This window comes from Odocoileus virginianus, chromosome 30 (assembly GCF_023699985.2).
Source record: "Odocoileus virginianus isolate 20LAN1187 ecotype Illinois chromosome 30, Ovbor_1.2, whole genome shotgun sequence".
NCBI classification, from domain to species: domain Eukaryota; kingdom Metazoa; phylum Chordata; class Mammalia; order Artiodactyla; family Cervidae; genus Odocoileus; species Odocoileus virginianus.
In genome coordinates, this window is record NC_069703.1 from 30556283 (window position 1) to 30571995 (window position 15713).

Consider the following 15713-nt stretch of genomic DNA (forward strand, 5'->3'; position numbering starts at 1 on the left):
AGTCCCTAGAATCGCTTTTGGTGGAAGGTGAATGGTCGCTCAGCAACCACTGGGGTAGCCCTAGCAACTCTGGCCTTGGCACTCCTTCATGCAGACTGCGTTAGAAACGGGTGCTCGTGTTTCTGACCCTTCTCCTCAACCGAGTGCTCCATCCCTGGGGGAGGAGCCGGGCTTCCCTTTCTCCAGCCTGATGATGACTGACTCTCACAGACAGGTGTGGCCAAGCAGACACACACAGGCTCTGGAGCAGGGAGAACCGGGCTTGCAGGCCACTTCCTGGCTGGGAAACCTCGGGCAAGTCACTTGGTCTCTTTCACCTCATCTCCTCCTCTGTAAAGTGGGCTCACAGCACCCACTGCACAGGGTGGAGGCACCCAGGTCCCCCCGGGTACATACACAGGGTGTGAGAATACTAAGGAAGGTATATTTTTAAAGGGCTCAGGGCCCAGTGTCACTTGATATCATTCAAGTGTCAGTTCCCATTAATTTGAGATCATCATGTCAGTCAAATAACTTAAGAAAAAACCTCTCTGGGGCAGACAGGTATCACCACTCCCATTTTACAGGTTAGGAAACTGAGGCCCTACCCAAGAGAGGGGTGACTTGCCCAGCACCAGGCCAGGAGAATCAGTGGGTCCTCCTGACTCCCAATCCTGTGTTGCTATCCCAGCCCCTGTCCACACGGGCACTTAAATCCCTGGGGGCCTCGGGGGTCACGACTGGGGGACATGAACAAGCGGGTACCCCACCTCTATCTGGCCGATCGTCTCCTGGTACTCCTTGTCTCTCGTCTTGAAGAAGGATTCGGTCTCGTGGATCAAGTTGCCCAGGTTTTCCTCTTGCTGGAGAAACGGAACAGAGCGGACAACTTAACCAAGCGGTGGGGGCTGCTGGGAAAGAATGAAGGACAAGGGAGCACGGAAACGAGGGGTCCCTGGCGCCCGCCTGCTGGCTCACCTCGCCCTGCAAGTCGAGGCTTGGGTTGCAGTTGGTGAAGTCCTCCCAGAGAAGCAGAGTGTCTTCATTCTCCTCCCAAGTCAGGCTGTCACAGTCATCGTCGAAGTCAAAGGTCTCCCGCCTGTGGGTGCACGGGCGGGCATGAGTGAGCAGCCAGGCTCCAGGGGCCCGAGAAGGGGTCTGCCAGGTGCCTGTCCAAGAGCACAAGAGCAGCGGCCAGAGGGGACTCGCGCCTTCTCCATGGAGCGCAGCTCTTCAAATGCACAACGCATTTATGTATGATGGATACAAGTTAAAATGTGTATTCCTAAAGATGCCAGTCTTTCATTAATGAAGACTTAAAGATAGCATCTTGTGAATGGTTTCCACTCATTTAACAACTCGTTTCTGGAGCCCCTATGATGCCCAAGATGATTCATATAATCTTCTCTGCAACTTAGAAAGGTGGGTATTATTATTACCATTTTACAGATGAGGAAACTGCCCCTCAGAAAGAATAAACTAGGGCTGAAAGCCAGATCTATCTGTTTTCTGTGGCTTTTCCCTCCCCCATCAAAACACAATCACAGGACTGATGACTAGGCATATATTAAAGTGCGATTCATTCCATCCTCACAGCAGTCCTATGAGGTCAGTATGACTGTCAGTCCCAGTTCACAGGTAAGGAAATTGAGGCTCAAAGGGATTTCACTCCTTCAACTACCTTCTAGATCCTATAGTGCACTGCTCCCAACCATCTGGGGCCACTGGGCAGAGCCCGAGTCTCCGGAAAAGCGCTGTCCAGAGCGTCCCCTCGAGCCCGGTTCCCCACCAAAAAGCAGTTCCTACAGGAGCCTGTAGGTGGCTCCCGGCATCCGGCAACCAGGGCTGGGACCCGGCTGCCCCGAGGCACTGCCCGCCCCTTGACCAGACAGCTCCGGGCAAGCCCCCGGGTCAAGGGTCGACCCATCACCTCATCGCATACTGGACTGCTGATTTCACTTCCTTCCTGGCGGCTGGGCCCAGAGGGAAACCCTGGCTGAGTAACGGAGGAGGAGAAAGGACAGGAAGCTGGACAAGAGGAAGGGCTCAGAAGACGCGCCCCCGTCCCCCCAGATGTGGGGGGCGGGATCAAGGAAGAGGCGTGGCCACAGTGCAGAGAAAGGAGCACATTCCTCCCCTTCTCTGGGATCTGAAGCCCAAGCAATTGATTTTGATCGAAACAAACAGCCCTGACTCGGGCGCAGTTATTCAAAGACTTCAGAGGAGCTGGCCGGTGGCAGCTTCTGGCTTGGGTCTCAGCCCAGAGGCAGCGGAGAGGTCGGTGGGAGGGGGCCAGGGCCTGGCCCAGGGTGTGGTCTGCGTGGCTTTGGTGAGAACTGCTAAGGTGGAGGGGTCATCAGAGAATTTTGTTTTGCTTTAACTTAGGCAGCTTGACACCCAGATCAATCTAACTGATCGGTTTAATACTAAACCCAGTTCAGACCTGTCAACACTCAGGTGCCCATTTTTGCAGCATGGCAAAGAAAACTCATACACCCAGGAGCACAGCCTTCTGGCTCACTCCACCACCACCCCCAACCCGCCAACCCGGCCCTGCCTGCTTTCTGGGCAGATTGCGGATTCCTGGTGACTTGATGAAAGCCTGGGAAAACAGTTCCTTCAAAGAAGCCCTTTAATTCAACCAAATGAGCCCAGCCAGGGTCTCTGGGGCATAAACCCAGCTGGACACTCAAGAATGCCCACCGCAACCTTCAGAAAACCTAGACCTGACCTCAGGTTCTCTTCCAAAGCCCCTCTCATCAGTGAAAGATGAGAACATGAGACGGGAGGGGTGCATGTTTGCATGCTAAGTAGCTTCAGTCACGTCCGACTGCTCTGTCCATGGGGGTGCTCCAGGCAAAAGCACTGGAGTGGGTTGCCGCGCCCTCCTCCAGGGGATCTTCCTGACCCAGGGATCGAACCCGCATCTCTTACGTCTCCTGCATTGGCAGGCAGGTTCTTGACCACTTGTGCCACCTGGGAAGCCCATGAGAAGGTGGGGAGGGGGTGTTGAAAGATGAATCAAAAGTCTAGGAGTCTCCTTGTTACCCTCAAAACAGCAACTCCCTTTCTCCGCAAACACAGAGCCATCTCAGTTTTGTTTCAAGGGAACAGGAAGCACAGGGACGTGTCACGCAAACCCATCCCGCCCGGGTCCGACTCCTGTCTTCCTCCTGCCGAGTCACCGGGGTGGGGATGGCGGGGCAGGAGAGACAGAGAGAGGGAAATCTCTCTGAGGACACAGACAGCACTGGCCCGAGGTCCAGGCTCTATCCTGACTCGCCTGTCCCCTCTGAGCTGTTTCCTCATCTGTGATGAAGGGCTGGGCGGAGTGAGCGTTGGACTCGACGCCCCTGGGCCAGCCCCAAGCGCGGCAGGAAGGGTCTGGAGAGGCCTGGGCCCCTGGTTTCTGAAACGAGTATGATGGCTAGGGAACCAGCGACAGGACAGGCCCTCCTGGAGGGGCGCCGTGAGGGTGGTGATGGCTCATCGGAGTCAAGCGCTCAAGTCCAGCCCTGCTGTTGGGACACCCAGGGGAGGGATACCGGGCCGGAAAGCATGCTTGGCCATGAGTCTCAGAGACCTGGGAGTGGGGGGAGACGGGGGTGGGAAGGATGGAGAGCTGGGCCAGGGCTCAGGGGACTAAAAGCAGGGGACCTCTGGGAAGAGGGCAGGCCCATGGGGCGGGGGGAAGTAGACTCAGAGACAGCCCCAGCCTGCCATCTGACCACGGCCCTGAGCTGGATCAGCCCGCGCCTGCAGCCGCTCCCCTCCCCACCCCGCCCAGGACACCACGTGGATGCGAACCAGAGGTGGGTCAGGACCGCAAGTGTAGATTGGACAGACCAGGGCTACGATGGGTCCCTGCCCTAGACACCCGAACCCCGCTAGTCTCCGGTAAACCAGCCACCTGCAGAGGCCAGAGGGGGTGCCCAGGCGCTGGCACTTCATGTTCTTTCCTCACCAAGTCACATCCGGCTCTTCTGTGACTCTGTGGACTGCAGCCCGTCCAGCTCCTCTGACCATGGGATTTCCCAGGCAAGAATACTGGAGTGGGTTGCCATTTCCTTCTCCAGGGGAGCTTCCAATCCAGGGATCTAACTTGCGTCTCCTGCATTGGCAGGCGGATTCTTGAGCCACCAGGGAAGCCCCGCCCAGATTGGTAGCATGTGACAGTTTCCCATCGTGCAAATTTTAAGCTATTAGCATGCCACTGCTGAACCTGGAGTGGGCAGACATCACCTTTCACAAGCTGGTACAAACTGGCTCCAGCCCACCACTGACCACACCAGAGCCCAGACTCTGCCACTAACCCAGGCCACCGTTTAACCCAAGGGAAAAAAAAATTTTTTTTACTTGGTATGGTGATGAATGTTAGGCTTATTGTGGTGAGCATTTCACAATATATACAAATACTGAATCACAGTGTTGCATATCTGAAACTAAAATAAACTTACAATGTCAGTTATATCGCAATTAAGAAAAACGAACAATTGTCCACAAATATGACCACTATTTGGCTTCCCCAGTGGCTCAAGTAGGAGACGTGGGTTCAACCCCTGGGTCGGGAAGATCCCCTGGAGAGGGCAATGGCAACCCACTGCAGTATTCTTGCCTGAAAAATCCCACGGACAGAGAAGCCTGGTGGGCTACAGTCTATGGGGTCGCAAAGAGTCGGACGCAACTTAGCAACTAAACAAGAGAAATGAGCACTATCACCAGCTTGGCCTTTTCTGAAAATGGGAAACTCCCCAAATACTAAATGTTGAAAATGAATCCAGATTCTCGCAGAACACCACGCTGACCAACAAAACATCTGGAGGCTACTTGTCAGCCAGCCCAGGGCACGGGTTTGCGCCCCTCGCCCCAGCAATCTGGGGAAAGAGGGGCCCCGGGTGCCAAGGCGGCAAGGATACTCACAGCTGGTTAAACATGCGCTTCATCTCGTCTGTGATGTTCATGGAGCCGACCTCGTCGTCCGAGAACCGGTTCACCTCCCCATCCTGCTCGGAGATGTCGTCGTCGGAAGCCACCTTACGCTCTTTCTTTTTGGGGACCACCTGGCCCGGGAAGAGAAAGGTCAAGGGTCACTGGGCGGTTCTGCCAGAATGGAGGGTGGGGTGGACTGGGAAGGGAGGCGGTGTCCCGAGGGACGATGGAGCGTGGCTGGGGCGGCCACTGCCGGGAAGGATGCAGGCCCTCTAAGAAGCAGGTGGCGTTAGCAGGAAGCGTGAGGCGGGGAGGCATGCGGGACAGAGGAACAGACGGCCTGGCCCCTTCCCTGCCCTGGGAGGCCTGGAGACGCGGCCGGCCGGATGTCTCAGAGCTCCCTGGAGAGATGGAGCAGCCCTCACGCAGGTCAGATGGCTCCGTGCTTCCCAGAGCCCTCCTGCTCCCATGCAAAGGCAACAGGTAGGCAGCCCCGGGTTCAACGAGCTTCCTCCACTCCAAGCAGAAAAGATGCGACAAACCAGACAAAGGCTCGGGCCCTTGCTTCCCCACAGAGGGGCAGCAAAAAGGCGCCCAGGCGAGCCCAGACCTCACCCCACTACATCCAGAGTCACACACTTAGAGCCAGCAACACGCTGTTCTGCCCTGGGCTCAAGCAAAAGCCAAACCACAACCCCAAACTCAAGAAGCAGCCTTTGGAGAATGACAGACGCCCTTTGGGCAGCTGGACCGGCCCCCAAGCCCTCCCTGGGGGCCACTCGCCAGTGCTAACCCATCGCCTTCACTCTGGACACAGACGCGTGCTTGCTGGGGGTAGGGAAGAGGGTACTGAATGAGTCTCAATGTGGGAATGAAGGAAGAATCGACAGGTCAACAGTTCCCCTTCTGAATTCTGAGGCTCGAGGGCTAGGGCTCAGGCCAGTTTGCCTAGGGCTCCCAAAGTCTGGCCAGGGCTCCCCGACCACGGCCCTGGTCCCCGGCTCCTGCTCCCAGGAGAGGCAGGAAGCAGGGCAGGGGGCCCAAGGTAGGCAGACGGACTGAGCCCTGGAGGGTCTAGAGACCTGAGTCCTCGTCCCAGCTCTGCCACGTTCTTCAGGGAGCCCGTCACGTCGCCCCCCTACCCCCAGGGTGAGTGGTGTCCTCGGACGTAGGATGAAGCGGTCAGCCTGGATGATGGAGTCACACGTGCCTGAGTCTGTGCGGTCCCTGATTCTACACTCTCCTGGGAGGCTGGAGCGCTGGGCAAAGGCTACGTGGGGGTAGGTTGGGGAGGGACATGGGCAGGGTGTGAGGGGCCCAGGGCAGGGTGGCCGGGGCGGGCGGCGGGCAGTGCTGGCTGGTGAGCGGGGCGGCCCTCATCACCTGGAAGATCTTGGACACGTCTTCCGAGTTCCGCTGCTGTGCGACATCGCACAGCTTGGCCGTGATATCGATCCGGCGGCAGATGTCCATGTCCACCTTCATGGCCTTTTCTTGGATCTTTGTGTCCAGGTCTGTCATGGGCTGCAGGGAGGACAGCAGGGGGTTACGTGAGCGGGGGATGGGGGAGGCACCCCCAGGCTCTAGCTGGACAGAGGGGTGGGGAGACTCCTGGGTGCTGGGCAGGAGGTCCCCGCAGTCCGAGAGGGGTCCTGCAGCCTTTGCTGGGCGTGAAGGGTCAGGCCAGTGGCTCGGGTTTGGGGCAAGGGGCAGGGGGATGTGGGCGCCGTGGGGACTGAGGGAGACTGTGTTTGCCTGTCTCCCTAAGGGCCGGGAGGCATCCTCTCAGCAGACACGGCGTCAGTGTTTGTTTTGTCGGAACAAGGGAAAAAGACACGTCCCACCGCTGAAAGGCCGCCCTGCTCCCGCAGCAGGCCTGCCCCACCTGTCCCCGGCAAAGATTCCTCCCAGGCTGACGGCGGGGGCTACCTCAGATGGGTGGGGGTCCCCCAAACCCCGGTAAAGGAAGCCTCCTGGCCTCTTCCAGCCGCCCAGCCTCACACCGCCCAGGGCCAGAAGCCATGGCTGATGGAGGCATCTGTCCTGGGCTCTGTCCCCCTCCTGCAGTCTTTCTCTACATACTGCCCGCGGCTTGAAGGTGGCAGGAAACTGGGTCCCCAGCAGGAAGGAGGTCCTTGCTGCTCTGCCAACAGCTGCCCTGACCCCCCCCCCGCCCACGGTGACTCAGAGGGGCTCCGACTGTCCCAAGGACGAACACGCCGGCCAGTCCCAACTCAACAGAGCAACCTCCGGGAGGCCGCTGGCCCAGGTGGCCTCTCGGGCTGGTGCAGACCAGACCCAGGGTCCCCCTCAGCCTGCCATCGGCCCCCACTGCGCCCAGACATGGAGGCCCCCGGCCGCCCCCACCCCCTGCCTGCACACTGGTGAGCCGGCGCAGTCGGAGGGAACGCACACAGGCCGTCAGAGGAGCCCGGAGCGGGCGGATGGGTTAAGCAGCTGATTAATGCATCTCTACTCAGACCACGGGAAGCGGAGGTGGCGGGGGAAGGGGAGGGGAGCCTGATCTCTGATGCATCCGTCATCCTCACGGGTCAAACGCAGCCAGCCAGGACTCTAACTAGAAGCCGAGCTCTGGAGCCTCGGAGTGAATGAAGCGTTCTGCATGATGGGTGGGGGGGGGAGGGGGGTCATGACACCTGGGGGGTGGCGGCCGGAGGCACTTACGTCACTCATGAGCCCCTTAAACACCACCAGCTCGGCCTTGAGACGCTCAATCTTCTCGTTCATCTCCTCCTGGATGGCTTCTGCCTCCTGCGCTGCCTACGGGGGACGGAGATCGGGAAGTGGTCACGGGGGGCTGGGTGGGCCCCCCGATGGGGGGGGGAGAGGCCGGACACCTGGGTTTAGAGCCCCGGATGGATGCCTGACATCCAACCAAGCCGGGTGCCTTTGTGCCCCAGGAGCGGGGAGCCAAGACCTTGACCCAGCCTGGCTCCTGCTCAGCCCTCACTTCACCCCTCAGCCTAAAACAATTCTTTTCCAAGAACTGTTCATTGGATGGAAAAATCCATGGCAGACAGTGAGAGAAAAAGTGGATACAAAAGTGACTCCAGAGGGTCAGAATAGCAGGTCAATGTGTGTCAAATGTGAGCAGCGGCACCGTCCGCGCGTCAGCCTCACGGAGCGTGCGCATCCAGGCCTGCGCACAGAGAAGACCAGAGGGCCACCAGCAATTCAGCAACATGGGCAGGGAGAGCCAGAGGGAAGTTTCATTTTCTCCTCTGCGCTCTTCTGAACTTTCCGAATGTTGCACCATGAACACGTTACATTTGTGAAGTAAAAAGTCCTTTTCTCACAAAAGAAAGCAGGGGTGGGGCGGGGCAGGGGGGGGGAACATTCATCCTTTTCCTTCTACACGTTATTTTAACCACTCCTCGACATTGATGTCTTTTAATGTCTCCTTGACATTATTTTAATCCCTCCCTAACTTCCTTAGAAGATCAATGCTTATTTTCTTTCTTTTTTCTCTGGTTATTTATTTATGTAGATGATCAATGCTTTAACTATCAGAAGGTGATTTTTTTCGGTGTTAAAAAGAGCCGTCCGCGGCTTCTCACGGGGTTGCCGCTCCTGTGCCCATTTGGTTGAGAGGAAAACAGAGCTGAGAAGGTCTAGTCTGCCGCCCCGGCTGCACCGTCAGCCCGTGTGAAGCAGGGCCCGGAACACAGAGCCGCCAAGCCAGAAAAGCCAGAGGCCGCCCTCACCCCGCCACGGAGCGCCCGCCGGGGCTGGGAGCCCACCTGGCAGGAAGCCCGCCATCCTTGCCGAGGCCCGAGGCCCCGAGCACAGGCCTGCGTGGCTGAGACAGAGATGGGACTCCTGAGCCCAGGCTTTCTGCAACTGTGAGCCGGGGGCGCCTCCCAGCCCCGAAGCGGGGGAGGTGGGCGAGGCCCTGGCTCCATGGAGGAGAGGCTGAGCTGGGAACGGGCCCCCAGCCTCGGCCCTCCACCGCGGGGCTTGCCTCCCAGCCTCTCCCGGTCGGGACCTCTTACCTCCTGCAGCGTGTCCACCATGGTCTGCAGGTTCACGCGCTTGGCGAGCTCCTCCTCCCATCTGCAACAGCCAAGAGGGACAGGCGGTCAGAGGGCGGCCTCCCCCGGACAGTCCACCCCCAGGCACAATGCCAGCACCCACCCAGGGTTGCGCCCGCGCTGGCTGAGGAAGGTGCAGCAGGGACGCCAGCCCTGCCTGTGTCCCCGAGCTCCCAGCCTGGGGGCGGCGGGCTGATGCACGATGTCAGGGGACGAGGCTCCAGGCATGAGCACAGGCCCACCGTGAGACGGCGGCGGGACGGACCACCCCCCCAACCCGGCCCTGTGCACACACAGTGTAAACTGATGCACAAGAGCCGCTGCTCCTTGCGTTCCTGCGAGACGCGGTATTGAGGCTGTTCTCAGGTGCCAGGCTACAGCCAACACCACGTTCAGGCTAGTTAGGTGATGGGGTTGGACTTCAAACCCAGGTCTGGTTTATTACATTAAAACAAAAAAGAGATGTAAGTCTCACTTATTTAATGCCTGAGCTTCACTGGCAGCTCAGATGGTAAAGAATCGGCCTGCAGTGAGGGAGACCTGGGTTCAACCTCTGGGTTGGGAAGATGCCCTGGAGGAAGGCATGGCAACCCACTCCAGTATTCGTGCCTGGAGAAACCCCATGGCCAGAAGAGCCTGATGGGCTATAGTCCATGGGGTCGCAGAGTCAGACACAAGCATGTTTCATGCCTAAGTGAGGGCGAGGACTGGCGGGGCCAGGACTCAGACTCAGGCTGGGGGCTCCAGATCGGGATCTAGTGACCCTGGGCTCCCTGTGGACCGTGGGCCTGTGGGAGCCCTGACCCCCTCCCCACCCAGATGGTCCTGCTGCCCCAGAGGGCTGGGCCCTTCTCCACCGCGGGACAGCCAGACCGGGGGCTTCTCTCTCTCTTCACCCCGGGGCTGCCTCCCTACATGGCTTCAGAGCGGGCAGGTCTGGAGGCCTTGAGGATGCTGCCGGGGCCAGCTAAAACTAGGCCGGAGGGGAGGGATGGCTGGAGAGGGGGTTACGTCACTGCCTTTTGGAAACAAGAGAAAACGGATGCTGTTTGCACACACAGAGGAAAATTCCTCCTCTTTCCCACACGAGACACAGACGGCCCCGGGCAGGGCTCCCAGAGGACACACATGCTCCTCCCTCTCTTTGGTGTTCACCAGCCCCCGGCGGCGGCGGTCAGGCCTCAATCAGCCGTGGGCGGCAGAATTCAGAACCCCGTGGGCAGTGGGGCTGGGGTGGGCGTCCTGGTGTGGACGAGAGATACAGAGGGACCCAAGGAGGGGCAGGGAGAGAATCTAAGAGTCTGACCCAGGCAGGATCGCCACACGGAACACTCCCGTGGCGTAGACACGGAGGCCCTGTGTGTGAAAGGAACCTGCCCAAGGTCACCTAGCATGTCGTGGGCGGGGCCGCGAGTCCAGGGAACAGCTGGGGAAGAAGAACCCCAGGTGGGGAGAAGCCCAAGGCTGCGCCCAGCTCGCCGAGGCACACAGGGCGTCCAGGGCTGCTCTCAAGGGAGGCTGGGGCCCAGAATACAGGACCGAGCTGAATCATCCCTCCTGGCCACGCTGCCCCGAGGGGGGCAGGGGACGGGCTTCCAAAGCTGCTGAGCAGAGCAGGGCCAAGGGAGGGCGCTGGCCGCAGCCCGGCCCCCAAGGCCAGCCTCGCTAGCAACAGCAAGATGAGCGGTGGGGGGGGGCGAGGGATGAGACGCGGGCACCGGGGGGCATCTCACCCACACACACCAGCTTCTCAGAGGAGCCTCCTCTCCTTTTGTGAGGCCAGCCCCCTCTCACTTTTCCTTTTCCTGGAAGCAACCTTCTCATGAGGAAGCTGGGGCAGGGGGTCAACAGACCCATTGAACAGACAGGAAAAGTGAGGCCCAGCAATTTGTCTCAGGTCACCCCAGAGCGAGAACACAAGCCACGTCTTTGGATCCTCAGACACAGAATCGCGGTCGCAGCAGCCACTGGTTGGCGAGCACCACTCAAGTCCCCTGAGCTGGGCCCAGTGCCTTGGACACATCTCACTGGCCTTCATCTGACTTCTTAACCCTCTCCTGTAAAGACGTTTTTCCCAAACCCATTTTGCAGATGAGAGAGCTGAGGTTCAGAGAGGTGTGACCTGTCTAAGGCCACACAGTCAGCAGGGATGGGACTCGAGTCAAGCCCACGCTCTCAAGCCTCCAGTTTCCAACTGGGACGAGCGTGCATGTCACACAGGGACCGCGCTCATGTGCAGAGCCGGTTCAGCGGGTCTGGGGTGGGGCTTGTTTCTCATGAGCTCCCCAGCGGAAGGCGCTCTGGTGGCCCCCTCGCCTCGCTAAGCTGCACCCCAGGTGAGCTTGCACAAATGATTTCACTGGCCTTTCATTTCTAGAGCTGGATGGGTGGCCGGCCGGTGCCACTCCCCCAGGAGACCCAGGAAGGACCCCTGTGTGTTGACAGCAGCTGGCTTGACAGCTGAGCCCGCTGCCCACGCTGACCTCCCCTCCCGGCCCTCGGCGGGAAAGCTTGGCCGTGCCCGCTTCCACATTGACAGTGCAGAAACGCTCTGCCCTTCAGCTGCTCTGGCTGACTGAGGTGAGAGGATGGATGAGTGATGTTTCTTAAGGAGCCCCAGATGCCCTGCATTCACGGCAACTCAGCTGAGGGGGAGGGAGCACGAAGCTGAGCCAGAAACTGGCCAACCATGTTGTGGGCTCTAGGACATTCCAACACCTGCTTCCCAGGCCCGTCCCCCCCCCCTGCCTGACCTGGATCTGCCCACAGGAGCTTGGTTTCAGCAGGAGGGGAGTTTCAGGCATCGGGACCAACATAAGCAAAGACAGGCCAGCAAGAAGCCAGGGAGAAGCCGGCTGCCACCAAGAGGGGACACACCTCCCTGGGTCGGAAGGCTGCTGAGCACACAGTGGGCTGTGAAGCTGCAGAGAAACCACCTCCCCATTTTACAGGTGGGAAAATGAAGGCCCAGCGCACCCAGGCAACTCTAGCCAGGGCCAGGACAGCCTGAACCACTTGGATCCATCCCTGCCCACCCTGACCCATCAGCTCATAAAATTTCCAGTCTTTTTTCTCTTGAAGGGAGTGGAGAGAGGGACACTTATTGGTCAGTTTCTGGGTGGTGAACACCATGCCGGACCTTCATATACTCAAAAGATAAACTATCACTTAATACTGTCCTAAGCATGGTCCCTATTTTACAGACAGAGGAGACAGCATCAGAGGTAACCCGATTCCCTTTTCCCTTCCGCCACTTGAGCCTCCTGAAATCAATCCATTCTCCCAGGCCTGTCTCACATGTCATCTCTCCTCCAAACCAAGGCAGCCACTCCCCTGGTTTTCCCTCCTTGAGCCCAGGCTTGACCTGGCAGGCCGCAGGATGCCATCGGCCTTGGGGCCGCTTTGCAGCGGCATCTCATCCACGGAGCCAGCCCACGATGCCAGGGACGGCAGCAGACCAGCCTCTGTCTCCTCCATGCCACGGCGTGCTCAGGCCCAGATCTGGCTCATGCTCCCACCAGCCCATGGGGACCGTCTCTGGCCCCAGCATCCTCTCACTCTGGCCCCACCTGTGGACGCCCTCCAGCCACGGCTCTTATAGTGTCCTACACTGTGGATGCTCACGAAGCAGGAAGGATGGGCAACGGTGGTGCTGATGCTGCTGTGACTGGGCGGCCCCCACGGACGGGGCGCCGACAGTATGCCCGGCACAACCCTCAGGCGCTTCACAGAGCCTGCCTTCAGCCTCACAGGAACCTCTAGGCCGGGTTAGATCATCTCCATGGGACTGAGGAAAACACTAGAGTCCAGAAGCATGAGGCCCCTCCCCCAGAATCACACAGTGGGCCAGGGGCTGGGGTAGGGGCAGGGTGCTATTCTAGAAACAAGAGACTCAGAGAACTTCCAGAAACAAAGGCTGAAAAGGACCAGAGTCCACCTAGACCACACCTCTGAGTACACAGATAAGGAAGGTGAGGTGCAGGGTTGCCCAGGGCATGGACAGCGGGCCGCCCTCCCCTGCCCCGGCCGAAGGGCTTGAGTCTGAATCCCGGCATCTGCTTCTACCGCTCGGAGCCTCAGTCTCCCCATCTATAAAGGAGATGGAGTGTGAGCCCAGCACGCCCTGGGGACGCTCAAGAAGAGCCATTCTGCTCCTACACTCCGGACTCGTTACCGGCGAGCCCACAGATGTACACTGCGTGCAGACAGCACGGCCAGCTCCTCAGCACCCACCTCCAGAGGTCCCGGGCACCCTGCGCCTGGCCTGTCGGGGCCCAGAGAGGACACGGGGAGACGCGGGTTCCAGGTGGGGAAGGGGGCACAGAGGGGCGCTGCAGGAGTTGGGTCTAAAGTGGGGGTCTGGCCCCTCCCCAGCCGTTCATGATGACTATGCTCCCTGCCCTAACTCCAGCCTCACTTGTGAGGAGTCAGACAGTTGTTGAATGGATTTGCTGAATGAATGGATGGATGACCCAGGTGGCAAGCACCCTCCCCAGCTGGGGCCCCTTGGACGGCGTCCTCAGTCTGAGCCCCAGCCTGGGGGCCTCACCACTCAGCTCCCACCATCCACTTGGCTCCAGAGCCTCCCCTGGGAGAGGCCCCGCCACGGGGCGGGCTGGCCAGGCTGGCCAGGCCAGAAGCGGGCCAGGAGAAGGAGAAAATGTGTTTGCCCCACTCCCCGCAGCTCCAGGCCCAGGCAGGAGAGCAGGGAGGTCAGGGGTGTGGCGGGCAGGGGGAAGAGATGCCTCCCCGGGGTCCACACGGGCTCGGCCACCGTCTTAGCAGAAGGAGCGGAGGCGGCCGCCGCCCCCAGACCCAGCCAGATGTGGTCGCCCTGCATTCCTGAGGAGCCACCGCTGGACCACGTGATGGATGGGAAGTCTGGGCAGGCTGCTGGGGGGAGGGGAGGCGCTGCGGGGCCAGCCCCCTGCCCCCACCCCCAGCCAACAACAGGGCCAGGGTCTCCCCGCCCCCACGGGCGTGGGGTGACACTCAGACCCGCAGGAAAGGGGCCACAAAGCCTGGCTTCGGGGGGCGGAAGGCTGAGCTGAAGTCACTGGCAGTGAGACTGACTCACAGCTGCTTCACTTCCTGTCGGCCACAGAGGCTCCGGGGCTCCAGCTCCGGAGGAAAGCGGGTGCAGCCCCCGGAAAACCATTTCAGTCCCCGCAGACAGTTCACGGGGCCTCTGGGGAGAAAGTCCTGGAGACCCCAGGGCGGGGGGTGGCGGGAGACCAGGGTAGCATGCTGCCCCTGCTGCTGGGCAAGTCAGTCACCCTCTCTGGGCGGGAAGCGCGGCAGCCCCTCTGTGGCTGTGAGAACAACACGGGGTCCACGGGTGTGGGTGCACACGCCCAGCCCCTCCCCTGGCACACAGCAAGCACACCGCAGACGCTCCAAGGCTCAACTCCGACTGCAGGATCCCACGGCTGCCTCCAGCGGCCAGGCCTCCGGGGAGCTGGGAGGGGCCACAGGAATGGTCCACACCTTGCCAGGGAGGGCGAGCCGCCGTCGGCACACCCAAGCCAGCTCACTCAGGTGATGGGAAGCAAGCTCAGGTGAGGCTGGGCCGGAGCCATGGGTGGAAAACTTCATTAGGGGCCAAGCGTGGGCCCTGCCTCCGGCAGTGGGCAGATGGGCGGAGGGCAGTTTGCACCCGGCGCACAGGGTGCGCCCCCCAGAGCAGCTGGGTGCAGGCTGCCATGCGACTCTGGCCAGGGGCCTGCCGGAGCCATGCTGCCCGCCTGCCCACCCGCCCACAGACGCAGAGAGTGGCGCCCCTGCCCTCCCCGTGTGGGCGTGCCTTGCCCCAGCCTCGCCGTGAAGCCGGGACCCTGACTGCCAGCTCCTCATCTAGACTAACATCTGAGCTGGAGGACCAGGCGGATCAGGGCGACCCTTCCTCAAATGCAGTCTTGCTGAAGCCAGTGGGCTACAGATCAGAGCAGGTGCTCAGCAGGCCCCTACCCACTGACATCTACTGAGCCCCCTAGAGAACTAGAAATTCACAACCGGATCAACTTCCGCCTTCCACGCCACCCTCCTTGTCCAAGACCACAAACAGTTCATGGCGGAGACAGAGAAAGAAAGAGACGAGCAAGAGGGCGGCGGGAGCGGGGTGGGCAGCCCAGCGCAGGAGCACGTGGGCCTCCGCGGCCCCGACTCCCTGCTCTTGTCGGTTGACCGCACCTTCTCTCTCCAGGAACCGGAGGGGCCGGGCCCCAGCCTGTGCGTGGACAGGCCCCTGGCCCCCAAGCCCTGCTGGCATGGGCACCTCCCAGCCCTGCCGCCCCACGCTCACCATCCCCTTCCCCGTGGACTCCGGTGCTCCCGCCCGCATCCAGCCCCTGATCTGGGGGAAGGGACGCCTCCCAGACGTGCCCATCAGAGGCCCAGCTGCCCAGCTGCACTCTGCTGCTCACAAGGAAACACAAATTAAATGCCAACTGATTGTCTCCGCGGAGGAGGTATTAATTTAATGTGAACACTTAACCAGGGCAGCCGATTCCATTACAGGCGGGCGGTAATGGCCCAAGCAGGCCGGAGCACAGGCTGGGAGCTGGTGATAGGCTGGGTGGGGCAGCCACGTTATCAAGTGTGCGCCTCTTCCCAGCAAGCTGGCACCGCGCACCCGTGCGTGAGCACACACAGACACATAACGCACACGCATGCACTTGCTCTCAACCTGAAACAGCAGCTGTCTCCAGGGCTTCCCAACAGAGCGGTCTGTGCGAGGCTACTCAGGGTGGGTGG

The 15713-nt window shown here is 60.3% G+C and overlaps 1 protein-coding gene across 2 annotated transcripts in view; it reads right to left on the reverse strand.

Annotated features, from left to right (window-relative positions):
• IFFO2 (intermediate filament family orphan 2) overlaps nucleotides 1-15713 on the reverse strand; it is a 47142-nt gene that overhangs the window by 3670 nt on the left and 27759 nt on the right. Inside the window, exons 2-7 of one of the 2 annotated variants that reach the window (XM_020899170.2) lie at nucleotides 8922-8982; nucleotides 7594-7689; nucleotides 6292-6432; nucleotides 4900-5039; nucleotides 958-1078; nucleotides 750-842 (exon numbers count right to left, since the gene is read on the reverse strand). In XM_020899170.2, coding sequence (XP_020754829.2) covers nucleotides 750-842; nucleotides 958-1078; nucleotides 4900-5039; nucleotides 6292-6432; nucleotides 7594-7689; nucleotides 8922-8982 — 652 coding nt within the window. The remainder of the gene's footprint in view (nucleotides 1-749; nucleotides 843-957; nucleotides 1079-4899; nucleotides 5040-6291; nucleotides 6433-7593; nucleotides 7690-8921; nucleotides 8983-15713) is intronic. The other variant, XM_070458793.1, reaches the window with a different exon arrangement.